Raw genomic sequence first — 27,604 nt, 5'->3', positions numbered from 1 at the left:
TGATGCACTTTGGGGGTACAGTGTGGTGTTTTCATACACAATCCAAGACACTTCCATCAAACTGGTTAACATAGCCTTCATGTAACTTTCCTAGTTATTATGTCAAAACATTCATATTCTACTCATAGAAAGATTCACTTGTACCCTTCTGTGACAGATACCATGTGATTAATCCAGGTTCTTGGAAAGGAAGGCAGTTTGGGAATGGATCCAGAAAAAGAGGGAGGTGAGATATGATACAAATATACTCATGGTGTGGAGGGGGAAAGCAGGGTTTGGGAGCTAGACACATCTAGCTATTGCAGAATTATTTCTGTATGTCAATTGTAGCCCACTCTCAATATGGTAATATGTATATTTTTCCTAAACTTTAAAAAATCGATGTTATAAGGTACAAAGTATAACATAGGAGGTCTAACATCCAAAGCGGCCCTTTGCCCCAGGACGCTTTCCCTCCTTAAAATAATCACTGTTCTGACTTTTAACAGCATAGGATAGATTTTTGCCTCTTGTTCACTTTTGTACCAGTAAAAGAATAGAATATGTATTCTTTGCAGGCTGGCTTCTTTGGCTCAAATTATGTTTGTGAGCGGCAGTTCCAGCTGTGGAGCAACGGGGGCTCTCACTTTGAAAAGGCAAACATTCCTTCTGGAAGCGTACAAGCAGGTCTAATGCCTGTGCATGATTTAATTTATCTTACATTTTTTTTTTCTTTTACAGGTAGAGGGGCAGGATGAAGGTGATAGTTGTCCTGGGGCATAAAGGGAATGAGGGAATGGGTGGGAGAGAAATCATAGAAAGTGTAAGTTGCACTAAAGACTAATCTTGGTTAATTAATAGTATTTCTAGGATCAGGTTTGACGTCAAATATCTGTAGGAATTTGTACAAATCAACCCCATGTCCAGTACACTAGCCATATGGATGGTTAAATGCGGTAATAATACTTCATCCTTTCCTCCTTCCCTAGGTTGGCACCTTGAGCATACCGTGTTCTGGGCTTTGTAGCAGATAGTTGATAAAATCCTCCTAGATGGTTGATTTCATTTAAATATACAGTCTACTATGATATTGATGTGTATGACAACCATCTCCATCAGGACCCACTTCATTAACCAAAAATAGACTCCAACTCATCATAAAGTGTTTCATATGCAATAAAACTACCCAGCAACCCTTGGGTTGTCAGCTTTACATGAATATGTATGAAGTAGCCTTTAGCCTCTGAAGGAATCAAGCACGCAGACAGCAGTGACAGATGTGAGAGGTGCTCAAGATTTCCATGTATGGCACAGGAAGACACAATACACCTTTGTTTAAATATTAAATGTGGCTTGTAAAAGATGCCCAAGTGGCCAGAGACATCTGTACAGAAACAGGAACAGAGACATCAAAGTTTACAAGGGAAAAACTAGGCACCTGGGACCAAACTCAAACCTCTGCTAAGACTGGTCAGATCCTGGATACCAGCAAATAATGGGAAAAGGAAAGAAAAAGAAAGAGGGGAGGAGGAGAGGAAGCTCAGCTAGAATCAATCCATAATAAATTAATTAGGAAACATTTTCCAACAAAAAGAGAATGGGTATAGAATGGGGTGGGCACTGGGGCAAGAGAAAACCTGGTACTGGAACCATGAGATCCTATTTAAAATAGGATCATTAGATTGCAGTATTTTCACTTGTAAGTAGGGAAAAAAAACCCAATAATGCATTTATTGCATTAGTCATAGGACTTACCCATGATCAACTTTATTGATGGTTCTAACTCAGGAGCCAAACTGTTCTCAAGTAAGCAGCTCATTTCACCTAAATTCGGAGCTTCCCCAGCCTACCTAATTCCAATTTGAGACTCTTCCCTCAGAGAGATCTCATCATTATCCAGTTCAGTCTGTCGTCCTGCTTCCACTACAAGGTAAGAGGACATGTTTGGATGTGAGGAACACGGTGGGCAAGCATTTGCCAACTCCGCAGGCCCATGGTTAGGCAGTACATTTGCTGATGGAAAAAACGATCCCCAAAGAATGCTTTTCTAGCTAGTGAGGATTATTTATAGCTTCTGACACAGAAGGTTTCAAGTAGAGAACAGACATCACTATTAACACTAACTCAAATGAACTCCACAGGAAGGAGGATGACAGAGTCCTCAGAGGATGCTCTGAAGAGCTGTGGTCTTAGAAATTTGAATTTAATAGCTTCCAGCAAATGTAAAACTATTAGGAATTATTTTACAAAGCCAGTGAAATACAAACGCCATTACTCATGATATAGATTCACGGTCTTAGAGAACTTGGCCATGGGAAGGGAGGGACGAGTGGAGAAGGGCAGGTGGGCTGCCAAGGCATGCAATAGACTGGGGCGTGGCTTTCTGTTTCTAGGTCATCAGTGGTCTTCTGACATCAGGGTCTTTCCCTTTCATTTTTTTGCCAAAGGAATGTTGGTCCAACATTTCTGAACCATTCAGGGCCTCCTGCTCAAACACCTATGGGAGCTCAGACTCCTGCTTTGTGGTGATACTCTTATTTTCCTCACTTTGAAGTTCCTTTCTCTTCAGACCTCACTTGCATCCAGTGACACCTCCAGAATCCCATAAGAGAATCCTTTATTAGTGGAGCTGGTTTGCTCCCATTTCATACGTGTTCTTTGCTTAGTCTGTGCTTGTGCCATGTCCCCACCTGAGAATGCTCTCTCACAGAACCCCACCCTGCCAAGCGACACCCATCCTTTAAGACTCACGTCTAACCCTATTTTTCTCCACAAAGCTTTTAGATTGCCTATCTCTTGTGGCGCTCACTCCTCTCCTCTGAACTTTGAAGAGCAGTTAGAGCCTACTTCAGATATGAGTAACAGAGCCAACTAACCATATTATATCACCTCTTACCTTATTACGTATTAGTTTTTCTACACTATTTTTTGAGTTAGGGACCTATTGAAGTAGGGACTAAGCTATTTGGGTCGGGGCTCTAATCTACTCAGAATGGCAGAGAGGCTACTTTTTCTAGTTTGCCCCCAGAAAGGGTTCTTTCTGCTACTGCACACAAGAACATGGATAGGGCAGCTTAAGCCCTCTCCTTCCCAACCAATTTCAGACAAGTGCAGACCAACCTACTGGCCATGGATAGATACTGCAGCTAGTCTTTAAGGAGGACAATCATCTTCCCAGATCCCCGGAGTGACATGGTTCATCACATGCTTTCAAGACGTCATCTTTTTTATATGCAGAAAGCTGACATAGGCTTCCAGATGAAGCGGAACCAGAGATGTTTTCTAACTACCATCATACAACCAAATTGTGAGAGACTGTTCTGCAATAGTTAATAAATGCAATTGAAATCCAGCTTGGGAAAAGGGGAAGAAAGTCCCGGTGAGCTAGCTGAAGGAGCTGCAAACGACGAGAGGGAAAGTTCAGCTCAAGGCAATGATTGCGCCAGCCAAATCTCACCAAGCTTAGCACAGAAGTTTGGACCAGTAGACAAATTAGCAGACAAACGAGCTGCATGCCACCTGCATGCAGATGTGCTCTCTTGGTCTAAGAGGGATTTCTGGTTTGAGCCCTTTAAAAAGTCATGGATAAAGAAAATGCGGTGAAGGCTATGTTAACCAGTTTGATGAAAATATTTCAAATGGTATATAAAACCAGCACATTGTACCCCATGACTGCATTAATGTGCACAGCTATGATTTAATAAAAAAAATAAATAAATGGAAAAAAAAAGTCATGGGCCAGCTAGGAGGAAAGGGCTGCAGTTGTTGCCCCCTGTTCAGGATTAGCCTGTGACCTGGGGTGAGTTGCTTGATACCACTTTCTCATCTGCAAAATGGAAATCATTCCATTGATTCATCTCTCCAGCAGGTACTGGTTAAGGAGCCCCACGAGTCAAGCACTCTCCTCATGGGGAGTCCAGATCACCTGGCGGAGAGGGAGTTACAGAGAAGGAAACTAGGTGGCGCTGTAGCACGGAGGTCTCCACCCCCAGCAGCTCCCACTGTTGATCTAGCTGTGTGACCTGGGCAAGACTAACTTTTCTGGGTGTTCCTATTTTCCTCTATAAAATGAGGAAATCTCCTGTTATAAAATTTTACTATTCCAAAAGTACCTGAAGATGTCAAGCTCTCTAGGTACTTCTGAATCATGGCTTTCTCAAAGATTATTCAATTGCCCAGACACACTGAAAGGATAAGAATAACAGAACACACACTTGTGTACCAACAGCCCGTGAGAGAGAAACCATTACAAGGAGCTCTGCCTGGTGGCCCGCCTTGCCCTCCCCGGAGGGAGTAACTGTGGTGAGTTTGGTGTTCATCACTCCGAATCATGGCCTTTCAGGAAACCTGGTGCGTGACTACAAATGCTTCCCCAGTGAGGAGTTCTTCCTACACTAATGTGTTTGTGGTTCCTAACGAATGCCAAGTCACAACAGTGCAAATCACAGAAGCTCAAGTACCAGTCTGTTCACTCCCTGCCAACTTCGCTTGCTGCTCGCCCAACTGACGGAATTAGAATAACCCGTGGCAGGCGCTGCCTGCTGCGTTGAGCAGGAGCACAGCTGTGTGGTTACCTTGAGGGCCTTCTGTGCAGGTTCACTAGACCCGATTGCAATGAGGTTAGGCCCAGCCATGCTGCAGAAACTCTTCAAATGCAAAGCATCAGTCATGGGGACTGTGGAGACTGCATAGTCCTGGGGAGACAGCAGAAAAACAAGCACGTCAGTATCACAGAATGAGTCTCAACCTGATTCAAAACTTGCCTGAGCCACAGCTGCTGCTCTGAAAGCTGTCAGGGGCCCTGAATATCTGGAGGCAAAACTGGGATCCACAGGTTTGGGTTTGGGCAGTTAAATGAAGACTGCTTCTAAGAAGAAAGCACAGAGCTTCCTTCCAGATGTGCGGCTGATGCAACATCTTTGCTGGCCCTTCGATCTATGGAGGGGGCTACGCTGGGAGGGTGTGCTTGAATATCCAGTGCAAATTGGGGCTCAGCGGGAGCCTCATGTCCTCACAAGGAACAGAGCTTCTTGGGAGTTAGACCCTCTCCTAAGCAGTCAGGAAGCCAATCTGTTAGTGATCAATAGAATAAAGTGACCTGGAGGAAGGACGGGCAATGCCTAGGACAGTTTATATATAGCACAGAGTAGGCACATGAGTATCCGTGACCCCTGCCTCCAATCTGAAAAATCTAGATTTTAGATCCCAGTCAATTAGGTCTCTAGATTATTTATTTATTGGTTTACTTTAATTAATTTTTTTTGAGACAGAGGTTCACTCAACTGGAGTGCCATGGCATCAGCCTAGCTCACAGCAATCTGAAACTCCTGGGCTCAAATCATCCTCCTGTCCCAGCCTCCTGAGTAGCTGAGACTACAGGCATGCACCACCATGCCAGGCTAATTTTTCTATTTTTAGTAGAGTAGGGGTCTTGCTCTTGCTGAGGCTGGTCTTGAACTCCTGAGCTCAAGCAATCCACTAGCCTCGGTCTCCCAGAATGCTAGGATTATAGGTGCTAGCTACTGTGTCTGGCCCAGAGTTGTTTTTTTTTTTTTTGCCAATTGTGCCAGAAACATCTGCCTGGTGATTTTATGATCATCCACTTGGAGAAAGCAGAACAGGCCCATGCTATCTTTCTTGCTCCTGTGGGGGCCCAATGAAGCTGATTTATTGAGAAATTTGAATTTAATAGCTTCTAACAAATATAAAAATATTAGAAATTATTTTACAAAGCCAGTGAAATATAAACACTATTACTCATGACAGTGATTCAATGGGTCGATGAATATTTATTAATTAATTGCTTTGTACCAGGCATAAATTATCTTTTACCTACCTTAAAAGTATCAGCCAAGATTTCAGCACCTCGTTGATTTGTTCTTTTGGAAAGGCCCACAAAAAATTCTCTGCCTATAATAGACGTCATGGAACATAGTGAGTGGGTGGTACCCAATTGCCCACTATTTCTTTTATCTATAAATAATGACTTCAAGGCATCACACCATTTTCTCTTTCCACAGAACACAGCTTCATTAAAGAGATACCTGCTCTCTTTACAAAAAACTGCTTCCAAACTTTTGCTCGTAGAAATCAACTTTTTCAAATTCATAGAGACAGAAAGTAGAATGGCGATTTCCAGGGCCCATGTGGGAGGGGAACATGGGGAGTTACCATTTAATAAATGCAAGTTTCAGTTTGGGAAGAAAGTTCTGAAGAGGCCCTGTGGTGATGATGGCCCAACGGTGTGAATACAGTTAATACCTCTGAGCTGTACACTTAAAAATAGTACATTTTATGTTCAGGTATATTGTACCAAAATAAGGAATGAAAATATTTTTGCCTTGAAGAGTCTTGGGGGAAAGAAAGGAATGAATTTTTCATTTAGTCGATAATAAAATGAAACACATTAATAATCTGTCATCAGAACTTAAGTAATACCAATGACAAGTTAGCAGTATACCATTAAATAATAATTAAATAACATCGTTTTGTTCGATATCACTTGGTCTTAATGTTCTTGAGAAAGGAAAAAATCAATGCCTGCCCAGTGCCACTGTCTATGTGGGTTTTCTCTGGGTACTATGGTTTCCTCCTACATCCCAACAAAGCCTGTGCGCTTTAGGTGAACTGGCATGTCTGAGTGATGTGGGCGTGTGTGACTGTGCCCTGCAATGGGTGGCATCCTGGCTGTTGTGCCCTGAACTGCTGGTATAGGACCCAGCCATCTGTGACCTCGACCTGGAGGGAGCAGGTTAGAAAATAAATGAATGAATTGGATATAGATGACTGTATTATTAAATAAGAATTCGTAACATCTGCGGTTGTTACAGAGATGCACAATGATCCACGATGTGGTGTGTTCAGTGCTCAGCTTTGTGGTTGTTCATTTTTCACCTGTGTTGTAGGAGGAGATGCTCCTTAAAATTTTCACATTGCACACAGTCATTCCACCTTCCCAACCACCTTCCAACCACCTCCCAACCACCTTCCCAACCACCTTCCCAACCACCTTCCCAACCACTCACTGCTGTACCCCAAATTATGTGAATACTTCCCTTACTAGTTTTTCTTAATCTTTCTTAAATATATGCATAGCTTACATTTATTTCAATGCTTCATATTAGAAATGTTTGGGGATTTTATTCAGACATTTTGTGATGTTCTGTGGAAATGGATACATGCTGGAAACTTATCTCTTATTTGCATCAATTAGCCTATGGCAAAACTGGCTTTGTTTTATGTCATTTTGCTTCAAGTTGCAGTTTCCAAGAACCTATCAATGGCGTTAAGTGAGAACTTACTGAATCATCTTTTTATTTCCTTAAAAAACAACTAGACATTCCTTTTTTTTTTTTTTTTTTTGCAGTTTTTGGCCAGGACCGGGTTTGAACCCGCCACCCCTGGTATATGGGGCTGGTGTCCTACTCCTGAGTCACAAGTGATGCCCAACTAGACATTCTTTTTTTTTTTTTTTTTTTTTTTTTAGAGACAGAGTCTCACTTTGTTGCCCTTGGTAGAGTGCTCTGGTGTCACAGCTCACAGCAACCTCCACCTCCTGGGCTTAGGAGACTCTCTTGCCTCAGCCTCCTGAGTAGCTGGGACTACAGGTGCCCCCCACAACGCCCAGCTATTTTTTTGTTGCAGTTTGGCCAGGCTGGGTTTGAACCTGCCACCCTCAGTATATGGGGCTGGTGCCCTACTCATTGAGCCACAGGCACCACCCAACTAGACCTTCTTGATGAGGTAAGATCCCTTTTCTTATAATATCACGTGAAGCCTGAAGAAACCAGCTGGGTGAAGTTAGGCTAGACTAATTGGTCTTCAAGTCTGAACTCTAAAATGACTTTAAAACTATATTTATTTCAAATCAAAAGATACCTATCTAAAAAGTTCTAATGTTTTGGAGCAGCGGTCCTCAACCTTTTTGGTACTAGGGACCGGTTTCAGGGAAGATAATTTTTTCACATACTGGGGTGGGGGTGGTTTCAGGATGATTCACACTCATTACTTTTATTGAGCACTTTATTTCTACTATCATTACATTCTAATATATAATGAAATAATTACACAACTCACATGTTATGTAGAATCAGTGGAGGCCCTGAGCTTGTTTTCCTGCACCTAGACAGTCCCATCTGGGGATGATGGGAGACGGAGACCTCCATAGTGTGTTGCTATGTCCTCAGCTCCAGCTCAGATCACCAGGCATTAGATTCCCATAAGGAAGCTGCAGCCTAACTCTCTTGTATGCACACTTTACAATAGAGTTTCTACTCATCTAAGTACCTAATGTCACTGCTAATCTGGGAAGAGGTGGAGCTCAGGTGGAGACGCAAGTGATGGGGAACCGCTATAAATACCCATGAAGCTTTGCCTGCTGGCTCGCTGCTCACCTTCTGCTGTGCAGCCTGGCTCCTAACTGGATTGGGACCAGTCTGGGGCCCAGGGCTTGGGGACCAGAGTTTTAGATGATGAAACTCTCTTATTTGACTTTTTTCAAAGTCTGCAGTTAAAATACTAGATAAAAATGGTCTCTTAGTTACAGGCAAACAATTACAGTCGAAAAGGTTAGGCAATACATAAATATGGGGATTCTCATCTTCCCTTAATTCCTTGAAAAAGAATTCCACATGAAACATAGAGAAAAAATATTCAATGAGAAATCGGTATCTTTTTGCCTCAAGGCATTATGGAAAACTAGGAGAGTAGCCACGTGGAAGGAATTGTTTGATAGACTTTGCAAATGTTGTAACTTTAATTTTCATGATGTCCTTATAAAAGGACATAGGTCAAGTGATGTTATGACAAATTCCAAGGGCTTATGCTGTTGGCAGACCCAGGAATCTTTTGTGGCACGTTGACAATGTTTTTGTAAATGGTATGATTATGTTGTCCTTTAAGAAAACTCACTACATAAAGATCAAAATTTAAATTAGGGGGTGGTGCCCATGACTCAGTGGGTAAGGCACCAGCCCCATATACCGAGGGTGGTGGGTTTGAAACTGACCCTGGCCAGCTTAAACAGCAGTGGCAACTGCAAAAATGGCCAGGCGTTGTGGTGGGCGCCTGTAGTCCCAGCTACTTGGGAGGCTGAGGCAAGAGAATCGCATAAGCCCAAGAATTGGAGGATGCTGTGAGCTATGATGCCATAGCAGTCTACTGAGAGCAAGAAAGTGAGACTCTGTCTCAAAAATATAAATTAATAAAAAATTAAATTAGGGAGAGGTCATTTACTTGACAAAAAGTATTACTTGGTAAAAAAAAAAGTCAGCCATGATAAAAAAAAAATCAAGTTTCTCTAATTCTTTCAAGATAAAAATAAGTTTATAAATTAGATTTATACACAAATTTTAAGAAAAATATTTCATGTATTAAGCAAGTTCTAACAAGTTTATTAGTCAATATGCATACGATTTCCATCCTAAAAGATTGAAGTATGACAGGAAAGCACAGAGATAAGTGTGGCTGTTTAAAGTTAGCTGGACAGCGTCAGCAGGATGTTGGACGAGATCCCCTAAATGACCATTCTGATGGAAACAACACAAATTCTGAAACTGACATATTTAAAAAATTAGTCTTTTGAATTTGAAATCTCTGTGTCCTTTTCTTCTATGCCAGTTCGTGGTTTGGGTCCCTCCACCCCTTTCTATTTCAGTGTTTACAGGCCATTGTCCTAATGACTATCCTACATTCTGGGTTTAGCTGATTACTTCCCCATAACATTTAACATTGAGATTGTTTATCCTTTGCATTTCAATAAACTAGTAGTTTCAAATAGATGATTGATTAGATTTTCATTCAATTTTTTTTTTTTTTTTTTTTGGATAGGATTACTCCAGAGGGGGGTGCGGTACCTCTACCATTTCATGTCATGGGGAACATGACTAATTAGCACATTTTCAGTGATAGAACGATCAGTAGGTTCTGGTGGCATCAGCCTGACTCCTCCATTATGAAGTTTCCCATCAAGATTTCTAATGGTTTTGATATCCTCGACAGTCATGGCACACATCTGTTATTTTATTGGAGATCTACGTTTACTGGCTGGAATTCTAAAAAAACAAATCTTTCTTCAATCAAGTATTTGGTCAAATTGAAATAGAATTCATAAAGGGAAGAGGCTAAATGCTTGAGTCTTTCCTTTGTCACAGCAATTATGAGAGCGATGAGTTAGTGTTCCAGAAACTTGGAATAGTGACCAATACTTTTTTTTTTTTTTTTTTCAAAACATCATTTCCCACTAACGGTCAATAATAAATCATAATAGAAATTAGAAAACATTTAAACTAAATGATAAAAAATTCATATCAAAACAAGGCTTCTGCTAAAGCAGGCCTTGGAAGGAAAGTTCTACAGACTTAAATTGCTTTCATTAGAGGAGAAAGTTTCAAAATTAATGAGGTAACATTCTAACTTGAGATGTAGGGAGAACAGAACAGAATACAATGAAAGAAATTTGAAGGCAGGAGAGAAAGATAGAAACAGAAAGCAATATTCAAAAGAAAGGGCTGAACAAAGCTAATAGTTGGTCCTTTGGAAAGATGAATAACATGGACAAAAGCTCTGGCAGAAAACAAAGCTCTGATGCTTAAACAGATGTTATGAAGACATAAATAATTTTATACCCAACATTTCGCAAACTTAGACAAGAAAGATAAACTCTTCCAAAATGGAATGCACCAAAACTGACTTAGGAAAACCTAAATTGTCATATAACAATTAAATAAACTCAATCAGTTTAAAATCTCCCCACTAAGAAAGCACCAGAGCCTGTTTATACGTTAAGTTCTACCAAAAGTTTAAGAAATACACAATTCAAATAGCACTGATTCCAGAGAATAGAAAAATAGAAAACATTACCTAATAGATTTTATGAAGCTAACATAAATCTTTAATAAAAACCAGACCGGACAAACAAGAATGAAAAAAATTATAGGCCACGAAAATAACAGAGCAAAATATTAGCAAACTAAATGCAACACTGGATTAAAAAGGGAATAAATCGTGATCAAATTTGATTTCATCCCGGGGACACAAGACTGGTCAAATAACAGACAATCAATTCATGTAATTAACCACATCAACAGATGAAAGAGGAAAATCATATAACCATCTCATTGAAGCAAAATGGAGGTTAGCTTGAAATTTGTTTCTAGGTATTTACTCTAGAGAAACGCCTATATGTATCCCCAGGAGACACACACAAGAATTTACATAGCAGCATTGACAATAATAGAAGAAAAAAAAGGGGAAACACTCAAATATACATTAGCAATAAAATGAATACATACATTGTGGTGTTTTCTTACCAGAGTACACACAACATTGAAAATGAACTATAGCTACACCCATCGACTTAGAGCAAAAGTGGAAAAATCGCACTAAGAGTTTATACAGTGTGATTCTAATAATATAAAGATATAAGACAAGCAAAAGAAAACAACATATAATTTAGGAATACATACATAGAGGTAAAACTCAAAGAAAGACAAAGCAATGGCCAACACAAAATTCAGGGCAGAGGTGACCTGAAGCTGGGAAGAGGGACAGGCTGGGGGGACCACACAGGGGCTTCTGTGGCCCTGACAATGTTCTCTCTCTTTCCTTTCCTTTCCTTTCCTTTCTCCTTTCCTTTCTCCTTTCCTTTCTCCTTTCCTTTTCTTTTCTTTTGCAGTTTTTGGCTGGGGCCAGGTTTGAACCTGCCACCTCTGGTATATGGGGCCAGCACTCCTACTCTGTTGAGCCAGAGGCGCTGCCCTGATGTTCTATTTCTTAAGCCAGGTGGTGGGCATGCAGGTATTTATTATTGGTCTTTTAACTGTACATAAACATTTTATAACCCTTTTTCAATGTACTCTATATTTCACACACAAACATAAATAAATAAATAAAAAGTAGACATCAGTTGATGCTGTTTATTTAAGAGAAATGGGATTGAAACAATTTTTGCCGGTAGCCGCTCGTCTGACTGACACATTTTCCGGCAGGAACTGCCGTTGGAAAGCAGCTTTCCTCTGTCTGTTTCCTGATAAATTATGAATGAAGCTGTGAGTTACAGAAGAAAAAGGACAGACACCGGGCACACACAAAGTCTTATGGATTCTTTTTACCCAATTCTTCCCAGTCCAACAGTTGGGTGGTAATGGTTGCACAACACTGTGGCTATAATTTTTTTTTTTTTTTTTTTTGAGACAGAGCCTCAAGCTGTCCCCCTGGGTAGAGTGCCCTGGCATTACAGCTCACAGCAACCTCCAACTCCTGGGCTCAAGCGAGTCTCCTGCCTCCGCCTCCCAAGTAGCTGGGACCACAGGTGCCCGCCACAACGCCCGGCCATTTTTTGGTTGCAGCCGTCATTGTTGTTTTGGCGGGTCCGGGCTGGGGACTCGAACCCGCCACCTTAGGTGTATGTGGCTGGCGCCTTAGCCGGCTGAGCTATAGGCGCCGAGCCATTGTGGCTATAATTAACGCCACTTGACTTGTACATTTGAAAATGGTTCATATGGTAAATTTTATGTTAGATGTGTTTATGCACAATAAAAAAGAATCAAAGTGAGTAAAATATGGAAGGCAGGACCAGACATAATCTGTGAATGAGGTGCCAAGCAGGCGAAGATATCCCAGTGTCACCTCAGTTTTGAGCAAAGTAACTATTAAGACATGAATTTAAGTGTTATACGTTTTAAAAGTCTACAGATGGTAGCAAAGGCAAGCTTCAATGCTTAGGACCTAAATGAAGGTGGGTCACAAACATCTTGAGATACTATGGAAGGAACTTTAATCCAAAGATGTCTACTATGAATGGGGCCTTTGCATGGAGGAGATTTTAGGGGGTCTGTTCAGTTCCACTGTTAAGATAAGGAAATGGCTCTGAACAAACTTGTTAAACCATCTTCCAAATGTTATCAGTACCTGCTTACAATAAGTTATTCATTCTATGGCTACGTTCTGGTAAAAAAGAATTATATTGTAAGGAAGTGTGATTTATAAATCTAGATGTTCACAAAAGCCTATTTTCTTAGAGGAATAGGCTATTGTTCCATGAAGCCAAAAAGAATGAAAGTGTCATCAATGGGAGACACAAAGAATTTTCTAAATGGAACTTAGAGGCAGATTCAAAGAATGCCTGAGTCTGCGTGGTCACACCCAGAGCCGAGAATGCAGCGTAGGTCTTCTTGACCCCTTGTTCTGTGTTCTTAGGGCTCAGTGGGTATGCACACCACCCCCAGAGGCAGGCCGCCGCCTGAGGCGGTGGCAACACAGCTGTGCCGTGCACAACTCCAAGGAATACTATTCACACAACTCCTGATAAGAAGTTGTGTGTCTTTTTTTTTTTAATTTCTTATAGCACAACTATGTATATTAATGCAATCATGGGGTACAGTGTGCTGTTTTCACATACATTTTGAAATACTCTCATCAAACTGGTTAACATAACCTTCATGTCATTTTCTTAGTTATTGAGTCAAGACATTTGAGAATGGTATCTCTTGAGTTGGCAACACAACAGCCCCACCCACAGGTACAGGTGAGGGGTTAAGGACCGAAAATGAGAGGCTCTTCTGAGACATGAATGGAAGTTCATGTCTCATTGCTTCCTGGGTAGACAGTCCTTTCTGGGCGAGACAGTTCTATTTGGGCAGGTCTCTACACTTGGCCCTTTCAACAGGTCAGGACACCAAGCAAGGAGCTACTCAAATGTCACAGGATAAACACCACGTTCTTCTTCCAGGAACATTAATTATATCCAAATGTAAGTAAGACAAAACACTATTTTTCTATTGAAATAAAGATGGCTGTATCTTGGTTATATACACACAGGGGAGTCAATATAAAATTCACAGCAGCTAAAAACATGAGATTTCCAAGAAGCCACAAGTAGACCACTTGGGGCTACATTTTCAAATCCCTTTGCTGTTAGGGCTGTATTGGTGAAATAGGTATTTATTCTCTGACAATTAGGGGAAAATAACCTCTCCCTATAAACCAAAATTATTATCGACCATTTTGCTCATCAGTATAACTAGAATGAATCTGCGGATTCAGATTTTACAAGTGATTTTACAAAACACTAATCATCTGATCATGATGAATTAGATAGGTTAAATGCTGAAATTACTATTTCTTTAGTAGCCACATCATACATAGTAAAAACTGATTCTTTTTAGATCAATAATAATATTAACTGCTTATAATTTTATTGAGTTCTGCTTTATTCATATGGCATTAAGCCAAGTTAATTTGCAAAGAAAATTATTTAAATTTATCTTGCCATCTGGGAAGCACATTATTTGTAAATAACACTAGTCTTAAGAATTCTTTCAATACAAACCAGATAAATAGTCAGACAATGGAAAAACTCTGCCACCCTACCCATAAATTATTTCGTAGAACTCTATATAGAAACAAGACACATACTGATGATGTACTGATGGATACTAGTTGTATAAAAACATGCAAATATATACATACAAAAGTACACAAAAGACATACACCCAAATATTGAAGGGATTCTATTTGAATGGAAAAGTCATTTTTTTTTTCTTATGGTTCTCTTCTGTGTTTTCCAAATACCCTGCAGTTAGCATCTATTACTTTGGCAATTTTAAAAAACTACAATAAAACCAGTGAAGACAGGCCAAGGACAAAAAATATTTGGGGGTAGAAAAAATAAATACAACTATACCCGTGAATAAGACATCTCCACCATCTAAGGTCGCATTTTCATCTTTCATCTCTACTATATTGAGCTGAAGTTTTTCTAATGCTTCTTTCATCATGTCAACCTGTTGAAGAGAAAATGACTCAGATGAATAACCTACCATTTCCTGACAAGGAGAACCAACTACCTAAAACCTCTAAAGACCACCTCATTCTCTCATGCACACACAAATACGCACCCATACTTGGGAATATATGAACACGTGTAGCACAGTGTAGGACTAATTGAGATCATTTGTGATAGAAGAAATTATCGGTTAGAAGTGCCCATTTTCTTCCCTTCTAGATTAAGGCGGAGTCAATATCATCATCCCTTTTTCTGTGGGAAGGCTGACCCGTTAGAGTACCCAAGTCTGGAAGGCGGAAGTAGAGGATCTAACCCTCCTACCCTGGCCAGAAGGTACAAGCTTTAACTTTAAACCTCATGTGAGTTAGTCATTTAGTCAGAATTAAACATACAGAGAGTAAGCTATAGAAAGAATATGAGTGACCATAACTAGTGACTTGAAATCTCAACCCATACGACAGTCATTGCTTTCTATTAAAAGGATTTTCTAAAATGTCAGAATAGCCACTGCTTCTCTGTAAATCTAAACTGTTACTTGAGTTTATGCTACATAGTTAACAGAATTATCTATCCTTTAAAACTTAGTCTCCTGGAGGTGATAAACAAATACAACAATTACAATCAAACCAAAGAATATTTGAAAATGAATTTCAGGGAAATTCTATGATTCTGGGGTGTGTCTAAAACACAGAGATATTCTGGGAGGAATTAGGGAACACTTCCAGTGAAGATTACTTTGATACAAGAAAAAAAAAGTTGAGGCTTAAAAAAAAAAGCTCACAATTCTAAGTCCTATCAGCTCAACAAAGGAATTTAAATAGTTTTGAAGGCCTGCCAAATCTTTAGCGTGGTAAAGACATACATTGAAAAGACATGAATAGGGGGAAAAAACAAGAGATCACATCACACTGGGCAAAGCAGAAAGTTCTGCCAAAATACGGCATGTTGAGTACACAGAGTGAATTGTCAATGAAGAGTTTATGAGACATAAATAGAGCAGAGTTACTTTTACAGTCATAAAAATATGGAAATACTTTGACAACAAGCCTGACATTCATGCATTCAAAAAAACATTAAAAAGGATACAAAGTAAAATAAATACATCATCTCATCCTTGTCCTGGAACTCATGTAAAAATTCCATGAACCAGAGTGACTCAGAACAATAAAAATTATTTCCATGGACAAAATGGCCTTAACGTTGTAGTAAATACATCCAGTGACCTCTTTTAACAGCAGGATAGGTTTTCCTATGTAATAGGAAATGGAATTGTTGCTATAGCATAAAAAAAGGAGCAAAACATTTACCATGACTTGTTGGGCACTATGAACCCAGGAAAACACACAACTGTTTCCTCTGGCATCTCTGCTTCTGCGTCCACGGAAAATTCACCAAGCTTACGGAGAGCTCATGAGAACTGAGCTACAGTTAACTTTTTGTTTCTGTGAGTACTGCTTCTATTATAAACTTAGGACTTTAAAGATTATTAGGAATTCAGCCGTAATATGCATTTTGATGTGGAAAGTTTATATGTAGCTACTCAGGAGATTTAGTCAACTCTTAAAAGTTAAAGAAGAAGCTGGTTATTAACATGACTACCTCTAAAGTGGTATTCAACCCCCCACCCCACAACTGCTAAATTTGACTGGCTTAAAAAAAAGAAAGAAGGAAAAAAAAAGTTAAAGAAGAGCTGAACTAGAGGGACTATTGTATACCAGTTTCAGAAACACCGTATTCCTTTAAGAAGTCGATGCTTTTCGAAATTGAAGTTTTAGAGGATAAAATGTTTGCGGTTTCTTAAAAGTTAAAACAGCTGTACTGACATTGAAAAACTGGCTTTTGTGCAGGGGCAGTACTTGAAAAATTCAATCACATCAATCACATCCATGTAAACAAAGTCATCGGGATAGGTCCATACCACAAATGTTGAGGATACTATATTACTTTCAGAGTTAAGCGCATGGATGAGTCTTTAAAAAATTGTAAACATCAAGTCAACAGTTTTGAGAATTGCAGGACCACATGGCATCACATCAGCAGTGCTAACCCCAGGGAGATTTCTGGAGAAGAAACTGAGAGGTTGAACTCAGCAGGCTCTCCACTGAGAGCCACAAGCTCCTGGCACAGAGGTTCCAGGGAAGCAGACAAAGTCGGCTGCAAGCAGGCCCGGCGTCGCCCTGACACACGGGCCTATAGCAAGCCAGCTATTCAGGCAGTTAGGACACTAAATATAACTATACAAGTGGGAATTTTCACAGGAAAAGATCCAAACCATGAGCCTTCAAGAAACTGACCATTCAGCTGTTACACAGCCATGGTTAATGTTGACTTAATTAACTTTCAAGAGGAAAAAAAAAATGACTAAATAACACCCCCACCTTTCATTGAGACACTAACCTTGCAGAGTGGAACTTAGCATTACTCAGAGAAACCATTAGAACAAACAGTATCAATTCCAAAGGCTGAGTTGAATGGGTCATTGTAGCCACAAAATTAGAAATAGAAAAGGTAAATTACAAAACAAACAAAAAAAAAGACAAAAATCATCAGTTCATTTAAACCTGAACTTCAACCTTGAAGTGTAAACCCTGAAGTGTGAAAATTATGTACAGTAATTTTCATTCTCTGTTCTAAAGGTTTACGAGAACTTTCCTCCTTTCCTTTTTAGGCTACGTGCACTTTGATTTCATTTTCCAAAATTTCACATTCATATCTTTTTGGCCCATCTTTTCTCCCCCATCCTTTACCACAGATTCCTTCCCTGGTCACTGGCGCTTCCTACCACCTCTGCCCCTCCTTCTTTCTCTTTTAGAGCTGGTACTAGTTTTAGGGTACACTTGGCTCTCTGTATCCACATGTGCTGTACCCCCAGATTCTACCAAATGTGAATCAAAAGTATTTGGAAAATAAAGAAAAATCACAAGTAAAAAACATACAGAATGACAATGACTTACATAGCATTTACATTATTACAGGATTTAAGTAATTTAGAGATGAGTTAAAGTATAAGACAAGACAAGATGTCCATAGTTTGTATGCAAATATTACGCCATTTTATATCAGGGGCTTGAACATCTGTGGATTTTGGTTTGGGGGTGGGTAGAGGTAGGGGTCCTGGAACTAATCCACCTTGGTTACCAGGGAACAACTATAATTATCTTTGCTTTCCCCCCCCTCCCTGTTTTTCTTTCTTAAAGTGCTAATGTTAAAAAATGAAGAGTTATTGGGGCTATGCGTTTACAGTCACTCTACGAGGAATGTCTGCATAGTGTATTGCTACGACCCAGGGCTGGGGTTCAAATCTCAGCTCTTCTACTTATTGGCCACATGACCTCAGGTTTTTTAACTTGCTGAGCCTCAGCTTTATATCTTTAGTGGTGATATTCATAGTATCAACTTCTGAGGTTCCTTTTGATCATTAAATACAAATAAATCACTCAGCACACAATAATTACTCAATAAATATTAGACATGACTTATATTCTTCTGGTGAACATCAGCATTCGTACACATGGTGACAGATTCTTGTGTTATGAAAACTGCCTTGCAAGAAAAAAGCGGCTGTTTTTTTTCTTACATTTGGACAAGTGGTGTATGTTTTACTCATCCCAGGACAGATCCTATCTGCTCTCCAGTGAATTAAAAGTACAGTTGTTTTTTTTTGTTTGTTTTCTGCAAAGCCAAGGTAAAGTTAGTATATATACATTTAGGACGCATTTACATGTAAATTTAAGTTATTCCAATTTTAGTTCCTTCTAGCTCCTGGAAGCTGACAGGACATACCCTGTGCTTTTGATGTAGCTGATGTAGCCCTCCAGAGATACTCTATAAACTGCTCAGATGTCCCCAGGACTCAAGAGCATCAGCCACGATGACATAGGATGGTCATGGTTGCTGACGACACTGCCTCTCTACAGAGCCCTACCAGGCTAAAGAATGCCTTCTCGTTCTCAGCACTTGTCTCCTTTCTTACTTTTCCTAGTTTTAGTCTCCTCTTATCTCTGTTGCTGTCACTTATCTGCCATCCTGCCTTTTTTTACTCGTTTTAGACCCTCGTGGTGAGTGGAAAAAAGTGAGGGTTAGAATATTGGCTTTCGGCTTGGCGCCTATAGCTCAACCGGCTAAGGCGCCAGCCACGTACACCTAAGGTGGCGGGTTCGAATCCCCAGCCCGGACCCGCCAAACAACAATGACGGCTGCAACCAAAAAATAGCCGGGCGTTGTGGCGGGCGCCTGTGGTCCCAGCTACTTAGGAGGCAGAGGCAAGAGACTCGCTTGAGCCCAGGAGTTGGAGGTTGCTGTGAGCAGTGAAGCCATAGCACTCTACCCAGGGGGACAGCTTGAGGCTCTGTCTCAAAAAAAAAAAAAAAAAAAAAAAGAATATTGGCTTTCTCACTTATTAGCAATAAATTTAGAATAAGTTCACCTCTCTGAGCCTGCTTCCTAATCTGCAAATGGGATAATGTTTTCTAAGAGGAATTATGTGAATAAAAAGTACAAAGATATGCATAAGTCACCCAGCTGAGTGCCCAGCACATCGTGCTCAAAACTAGTAGTTGATGGCATGATTATTATTCTGCCCTAAATTAATCAAGTCTTTGGTTTGGATTTTGGTTACCTTTCAAAAAAATCAAACACACAAACAAAAAAAAAAAAACAAGATAAAAACATACCATTTTCAGTATGAAATAAGATATCTCCTAAGCCAAATTTTCCTTTCCCTCTTGCAAAATCTCCCCCGAACCTAAAATACCAAAAAGCTCCAAATGATACAAAACAATGGCCCCCCAAACTTGCCTTAATACAAACAAAAAAATATATAGACACACAGTTTTCGTAGGGAGCTATATTTGTAGTCACTTTCAGTACCATTCTTGTTAGTTTGACATTTCTCATTAGTGGTGCTATTTTCCAGTTGACCCTGTCCAAAGTCAACTTTCACTGCATGTAGCCTAAAGAAATAAAATATGTTTCCCATCTTCACTCTGGATCCTGTGACTGTGTTCCTGAGGTCTGAACAGGTCTGAACTGTGGCTCCATAGAGAACAGTCACCAACCTCTGTCAGCCAAGCTGCTTTCCATTAGCTGCTTCTGCTGGACGGACTGCCAGATGTTACAGCCACCAGTGTGGCCCTCAGAGTTGGCCCGTCTGTGGGTGACAAGCTGTGCTGTCACTGCTATCACCACTAGGTTTTCAGTGCTCACTTAAACTTTCCAAGTTTCCTTATAACTCATCGCATTGTAAGAGCTTTAAATTCACACTGTCATCCTACCTTTGCTCTTGTCTAGCTCCAAAGAGTTGATAAGCAGCAACCTAGCCAGGTGGGTGGGGAGGTTGTTTCCTTTTCCCAACTTGCTGGCTGTGTCTTGCCTTTCAATGTGAAGTGTGACATTGTAGGTAATGCTGAGGAAGCCGCTCAGAAAGCTGATGTAATGTCTCCAGCACGTCAAGGCACAGCTGCCCTGGAACTTGCTGATACCTCAAAGTCACACTATGTTGTCCTGGGTCACATTCAAAAGGCTATATTTTATTTCTTTAGGCTACTTTACTCTTCTTTGTTAATCAGCACATCTTTGGTCACTGTGGCCGCTTGCTAGTACGTTGGCTGGATTCTCGCCATTGCTTTATGTTGTATCATGTTTTCACCCGTATTTTCTCACGTTATCAATATCTCAGTTCAACAAACATTTGGTGAGTGTCAACTTTTTTTAAGTTATTAAATTAAAAAATTTTTTTCTTTCTTTTTTAAACCAGGCTACAAAGATTTCTTTCTTTTTATCTTTTTTTAAAGCCACAGCTCTTGCCTCTGTGAAGTTAACTATCTAGTGGGCAGATACACCTTATCAATTGATTTGAATTAATCACAAGGAAGATTACTCTGTGTGGGCTTGACTTAAACAGCAGAGCATCTAAAAAGGGGTTTAAAGGTTAGAGACAGAGGAGGTCTGAGAGATTATCTGAAACTTGAAGAAAGCAAAGAGCCGTGTTGTGAATTGCTTGTGGGGGCAGGTACCTGTAGGGCTATTCTTGGCTGACAGCCAGCAAAACAACAGTAACAAAAATGGAACCTTAGTCCTACCACCACAAGGAATGGAAGGCTGATAAAAATCTGAAAAAATCTTCTGAGCTTCAGAAGAGAATACAACTCAGCTAACACCTTGACTATAAGCCTCATATGACCCTGAGCAAAAATCTAGCTATATTGTGCCAGAACTTCTTACAAACACTATGAGATAACAAACAGGGCATTCTTTTAAGTTGCTAGGTTTAGGTAATTTATCATACAGCAGTAGAAACCCCAACCTTATCTCACTTTCACTCATTCAGTAAATATTCAATGTCTATGTGAGTGCCAGGCCCTTTTACATCCACACAGTGCTTGGGGTGATGGGAATTAAACATTGGCACAAGCCATATGCAGTTATGACAAGGGCTGTGAGGGAACACCACAATGTGCTTTGAAAACTAGGAGGGGCATATAATTCAGATGGAGGGGGAATCAAAGAAAAACCCTTTCAAGAAATAACACGTAAGCTAAAAAATCAAAATGTTAATAGTAGTTTTCTATTCCTGTTGGTAGGTCATCTGGAATTCTTAGAAACAAAGGAGTTTCTGGATATCCTTTGACTGTAAACAGTTCAACTTACTTCGTCTCTGAAAAATTAATGGGGGGCTGGCTGTATTAGAAAAATGGTCAATACAACTGGCAACTATTTAATCATTAAAGTCTTTAAAAGTTATCAGAGTCAAATAAATATCACTAACCCTGTGACAAGGAACTCATGCTATTTATAGAATAGTCAACGTGTATGAAAGTTTTATAACCACTTAGTTCATTTTCCCTCTTACTGAACTTTCGTTATAACAACTTTTACGTGAATAAGATTTCTTGAAACATTTCCCACAGCTATTATATAGCCATTGCATTTTTTCCCATTGATTCTTAGATTTCTAAATTCTCTGGCTTATTTCTAGTGACAACTGCTAAAAATTAGCTTGTCTATTTAGCACTTTGGTTTCCATATTTGTAAATTGAGGGGGCAGATCTTAAAAAATGAGGTCATTTCCAGCTCTAGAGTTGTAGTCTCAAAACAATTTTTGGCATTCATAAATGTGACTCTAACTGTAATACTATTTCCCTTTCCCTCCCACAGAGTTTATAGAAAACCCCCAGATGGTTATTCATGAGTAAAATATTCTGGTGTTTAACCAAATCTAATCAGAAGCAAGGGGTTGCGGCATATATAGATGGAAGCTTTCAAGACAGGGGCAACCCAAAAGCATGTTAAAAAAATTCTAGAAGGATGGGAGCCCTCAGAGGTGAACAGAAGGATTCTGTACAATAAGTAAACTATATCTAGAAAACAAGGTGCATGCATGTCAACTTAACACTAACTTATGATATGTATGCTTTATTTTATGGAGTAACCCATCACATAGTTTCTCCAAGGCTGCCAACAGTGAGAATAATCATACTACACAGACCATCTATAATGCCTTTCCCATGAGAGGACAGGTATCAGGCCCTGTTTAGTTGCTAATCTCTGTATTTTCTTTTATCTACATATAGTACAATAGATTTCATCAACTTTGCATTCATTCTCTACCAATTCCCAGCACCCGTGAAAGGGGGGGGGGTCAATGCCCAGACTCAGGATCAAGTCATTCTTTCTGCTTTGCCCCTCTTCCAACCACATACCTGGGTACTGCTTTGGTTCATTTCCATGGAGTTCTGTTCTAGTAGCTTATCCCAGTCCCTTCCTATGAGTAGGGCCCTGTCTGTGGTCTAAGGATTTGAGCCTTGGTCCTACAACCAGTCCTGTAGCTGGGATTTCCCCGGTGATCCTTGTAATATCTCTACCTCTCAATACAGTACCTATATCAACAAGGTCTAAGGCAGGGGTCCTCAAACTTTTTAAACAGGAGGCCAGTTCACTGTCCCTCAGACCGTTGGAGGGGCAGACTGCGGGCCCTGGGACAAGTCGGCTGCTAAGCAGGACAGGCAGCGGTGGCAAAAACAGCTGGTGGGCCAGATGTCCTCGGTTAGCCTGCGGGCCGTACTTTGAGGATGCTTGGTCTAAGGAATCTACCTCTTAACTACTCACAATGTAGGCCCTCTTTTATAATTTTAATAACAAAGATTTACCAGCATTAATAACAAGTAAACTTTATAACATTCAAAGTGCCAAGCATTGTGCTAAGAAATTTCACATGGATTATTGAATTATCACCATATCCCTTCAAGTTCCTCCCAGTCTAAACCAGTCATGGCAGTTCCATCTCTTGTGCCAGGGACTGATGCAAATGATCCAGTTTTGGCCACTGAGAAGTCTGTTGAGAGGTTCCTAAAGCCATAGAACAAAACATAATCCCTCTTCTTCCTTTGGACACTGACCTATATGGATGTTGTACCTGGAACTGTTAAGAACAGCCATCATCATGCGTGGCAGGGAAGATAGAAGGCAAGAATCAGAGCCTTGATGACAGTATTGAGCTGCTCAGACTCCCAACTATACAGTCCTGGAGTTCTTGATAGATGAGATACATAGATTTCCTTACCACACTGAGTTTTCTGTTAGCTGCACCTGAAATGCTGAGTTTTCTGTTAGCTGCACCTAAAAGTAACTCACTTATTTAAAAAACAAAATTGACAAACAGTATCCAAAGAGACAGTAACCACAGAGCACATAGTCGAACTCATTAAATTCTGATGCAGAAATGACTGTTAATAGAGGATTGTTTTTCTTTTTCTAGGAATACACCATGGCTTACCATATCACAAATTATATAATACGTAAGATGTGATTTAACCTGCTATCTTGGCTAACAATGTTGATCCTATGTCATTTATAACCACTTAGCCACTTGGAACACTAAGATCACCCTTATGGTAGAGAACAGCAGATTATAAATAACAGTTGGTAAAGCTAAAGGCACCCCAGGAAGGGTTATGTGAGATAGATCACAATTGTTGCTGCTCAGTATGTCAGAGCTACAAGTTAAGATCTCAACACTTTCATCTCTGAACCATCGCTCAGATCCAGAGGACATGTCGTCATCCAGGAAGGTTAGACAAAAATGTGGAAGGAAAACCAATGGGGCCAGAGAACACAGGAGAAATAAAAATCACTCTGGATAAAACTGGTAAAGATCTTTGTCATTATCTGGGGAACAGACAATAACAAAGTTCCAGAAATGCAAAGGTCTCTCCACAAAGATAGCACTGCAGGACAGTTTTCTCAAAGGAAGGCTGGAAACAACATTTAACTTTTTAATGAAAAGCAAGGCAGGAGCTCTGCTGGTCTCGTCAGCTTTCTTGACATATAACGTACTAATTCAAGTGGTCCAATTCCTTATTGATGACAATGACACAATACGTGTGTTGCATACTCAGAAGCCACTGAATTCTGTCTGCAGAGGACAAATAAAAATAATTATCTACCAAATGTCAAATCAAAATAAGTGTCAGCTGCCAAAAGACCTGTAAAAATTCAGTACGTTAAAAACCAGAGAACTGACAAGTTTTTAAAAATTTTAAACTAATTTTCCTGAAAGTTGAGAAGCATAAAAATTTGCTGTGCACACCATCCAAAATAAGCACCAGGCCCAGCACTTGCAGTCCCCATAATTCTCTGTGAATTCAGAGGAGTCGCACGCTGCCAGACACAAACACATTTGCAGTATTGGGAATATCCTGTATGTTCAGTGGATAGTTAGTACATTGTAGGCATTAAGCTGCCCTGGCAGCCTTCCAGACGTTCCCTGCTCCTACTCCAACTGTAGGTACTACCTGGGATAGAGATTCCTTCTGTGAGCTCCCACGTGCCCTAGGGTGTTCCATTAACACAAGCTCTGGCCTCTGTCACACTCTGTGTACTGAATGAACAGTTGAGCAGCTTTGTAAGTCATCAGAATTTCTAGAAGCGTTGTTCAAAAAACTTACATTTAGCCAGGGGATAATCACAAGGTTGGATGACCTGTTGTAAACAACTCTTATGACATTTCAAAGGTGACTAGATTCATCTTTATTTGTAAAGACTTCCAAGAAAGAAAACCACCTTTGTCCTCATAACCACTAACCACCTCTCTTCTCCAATAATTTCATTCATTTATCAAGTCATTCAATATACATTTATTCAGTATTTTCAATATACTTGGCATGTATACGAAAGAACCGTGTATATATTCTGTTGGGGATATGCAGACACAGGTAATAAATAGTAAGCAGAAAAAAATATTAGAGAATGCTTAGTGCTATGCAGAGATTTAATTCAGGATAGTCAGGATAAATGTGTGGGTGGTTACCCTAGATTGGGAGATCAGGATCACCCATTCTGAAAATGTGACAGTTGGGCTGAGACATGAATGATTAAAAGGACCGATTCTGTTACACCAGGGAGAAGAATCTTCCAGCAAGAGCCAGTACAAAGGGCCTAAGGTGGAACCAACTTCACTTGTTCAAGGAATAGAAAGAGAGTTGGTATGGCGCTAGAACAAAGAGGGCAGGGGCGATGGGCCAATTCCCAGTACCTTGGAATGGGACTATATTTGGAGAGAGGGTCTTTAAAGGGTGACAAGGTTAAAATGAGGTCATGGGGGTGGCCCCTAATCCAATATGACTGGTGTCCTTACGAGATGAGAAGACACAGACACAAACACAGAGGTGGAGGGCCATGTGAAGACACAGGGAAAAGGTGGCTGTCTGCAAACCATGGACAGGGTTCAGAAGGAACCAACCCTGCCAATGCCTTCATCTCAGACTTCTAGTCTCCAGAATTATGAGAAATAAATTTCTGTTATTTAAGCCATCCATTCTGCAGTACTTTATTATAATAGCCCTTGAAAACTAATACAGCTTGTTACCAGATAAAGCTGGGGATAGAAAATGGGGTCAGATCATACTGATTTAGCAAGCCAGCATAAAGGGCTGTAATTTTAAGTGCTGCTATAGGAAGTCACTGGAGAATGTGGAGGAGGGGAGTGACATAAATTAATTTACAAAGATAATTCTACATTGGGGAAAATGGATTGGAAGGCACAAATGCAAGCAGGGAAATTAGTTAAGGGGCAGCTCCAGTGGTCCAAGTGCAAGATAGTGGTGGACAAGTGGGGGCAAAGAAAAGTGTCTGAATTTGCATGTGTTTTAAGGGAGAGTTGACAGGAGTTGGTCGGTTAGATGTAGGGGTGAAGAAAGAAAGGACTCAAGGGTAGCTCTGACATTTTTGTCTTGAGCGATTGGGAGGATGGGGGTCCCAATTACTAATGGAGAGAAGGCAGGGGAGGAGAGCAGCAAGTCTAGAAGGGAAATTCAAAACTGGGTTTGCCATGTTGAGTTTGAAGGGCCTTTCAGACATTCAAATGGAAAGATCTACAAATTTGACTATAGAGTATTAGTCGGGACTTCTGGGGAGTATTTAGAACCAGAAGTAAGAATTGGTAGTCAATAAGATAAAAAAGAACTTAAAACCAAGAGACATTAGAAGAACTATTTGTAACTGTGGCAGGTAGGGAGTGATGTGAGAAAACCTGCCTTCGACATCACTTTTAACTAAAGTAATCTAACAAAGTGACTCCAGGAGTCATTATTTATTCAGCTGTTTGCAGCAATGGATGGAAAAATTCTCCTATGGCAGAGAGGGCTACGTAATTCATTATGGTTGCACCGATACCATCTAGATAAAAGGTCTGGAAAAAAATTAATGGATTATAATGAACTGTAGTTAGTAAAGGCATCAAATGCTACTTCATGCCCATTGCCTGTACATTTTCTTGTTAAATTCAGCTTTATAGATGGTATAAAACATAACAGTAAAACTAGGCACAGTGGCACATGCTGAGGCTGGAGGATGGCTTGGGCCCAGGAGCCTAAGGCCACGATGTGCTATGGTGGTGCCTGTGAATAGCCACTGCACTCCAGCCAGGAAAACCTAGCAAGACCTTTGTCTCAGAACAACAACAGATCAACCAGAGCAGTAGCATAAGATTTAATTCTTTTAGAAACCATCCCTTTGGAAATTGAGATCACTTGACCGGGAGACACGGTGAATTTCATTAAGCAAATCATAGAGTAGGTAAGGCTATAGAAACAACTTTCAAACACAGCCGTCAGCCCAAAATACATTTGCACCGTACAGCACCACAGGACTCCTGAAGGCTTGCTGCACTAATTACAAAACACGTTCTTCTTCAGTTATTCAAGCAGGTCCCCTAAAGATCCTGACTGAGAAACCAGTCATTAGTGTATCCTCAATGACTGTTGGATACGCTAAAAATGGGTAAGGCGGCATTTCCTTAAAAAAATTGCACTTGCTAATTTTTCGCCAGTGGAAACAAGCCATCTCCACAACTGGTGTTGAGTTAATGCTTTTTCGACTGTTCCACTGTGCCCAGGGTTTGGAGCCAACTGCAGGATGGTTTTTGGAAGGCTGGGACTATTGTTACCACTGTTACTATTTTAGAATGTTGGTGCTTACTTTTTTTCTTCCTAGTCCTTGGCTTTTTTGACTGTTGTTATTAAAGCTGTCATTAGAGATGGTTGTAAAAAGTTGTAGTCAGCGTAGGGAGAGTGCATAGTAGTGAATTGTGAGAAGCTGCCTTCTGACTCCAGGCTGCTGCATGGCAAATGATTTTCAACATATTTATTCATTTTTTTTTTTTTTTAATTGAGACACAGTCTGACTGTCACCCTTGGTAGAGTGCTGTGGTGTCATAGCTCCCGGGAACCTCCAACTCTTGGGCTCAAGTGATTCTCTTGCCTCAGCCTCCTTAGAGCTGGGACTACAGGTGTTTGCTATAATGCCCAGCTATTTTTTTGTTGTTGTTTAGCAGGCCTGGGCTGG

At 40.3% G+C, this 27,604-nt stretch overlaps 1 protein-coding gene across 1 annotated transcript in view; it reads right to left on the bottom strand.

Annotated features, from left to right (window-relative positions):
* The window catches only part of DDAH1 (dimethylarginine dimethylaminohydrolase 1), a 137,351-nt gene that overhangs the window by 30,964 nt on the left and 78,783 nt on the right, over positions 1–27,604 (bottom strand). Inside the window, exons 2-4 of the mRNA XM_003784185.3 lie at positions 14,663–14,762; positions 5,816–5,889; positions 4,554–4,673 (exon numbers count right to left, since the gene is read on the bottom strand). Coding sequence (XP_003784233.1) covers positions 4,554–4,673; positions 5,816–5,889; positions 14,663–14,762 — 294 coding nt within the window. The remainder of the gene's footprint in view (positions 1–4,553; positions 4,674–5,815; positions 5,890–14,662; positions 14,763–27,604) is intronic.

Source organism: Otolemur garnettii, unplaced genomic scaffold (assembly GCF_000181295.1).
Source record: "Otolemur garnettii isolate 467f Iridium unplaced genomic scaffold, OtoGar3 scaffold00010, whole genome shotgun sequence".
In the NCBI taxonomy this organism is placed as follows: domain Eukaryota; kingdom Metazoa; phylum Chordata; class Mammalia; order Primates; family Galagidae; genus Otolemur; species Otolemur garnettii.
The sequence above is the reverse complement of the archived record's forward strand: the minus strand, read 5'-3'. Positions and strand labels throughout refer to the sequence as shown.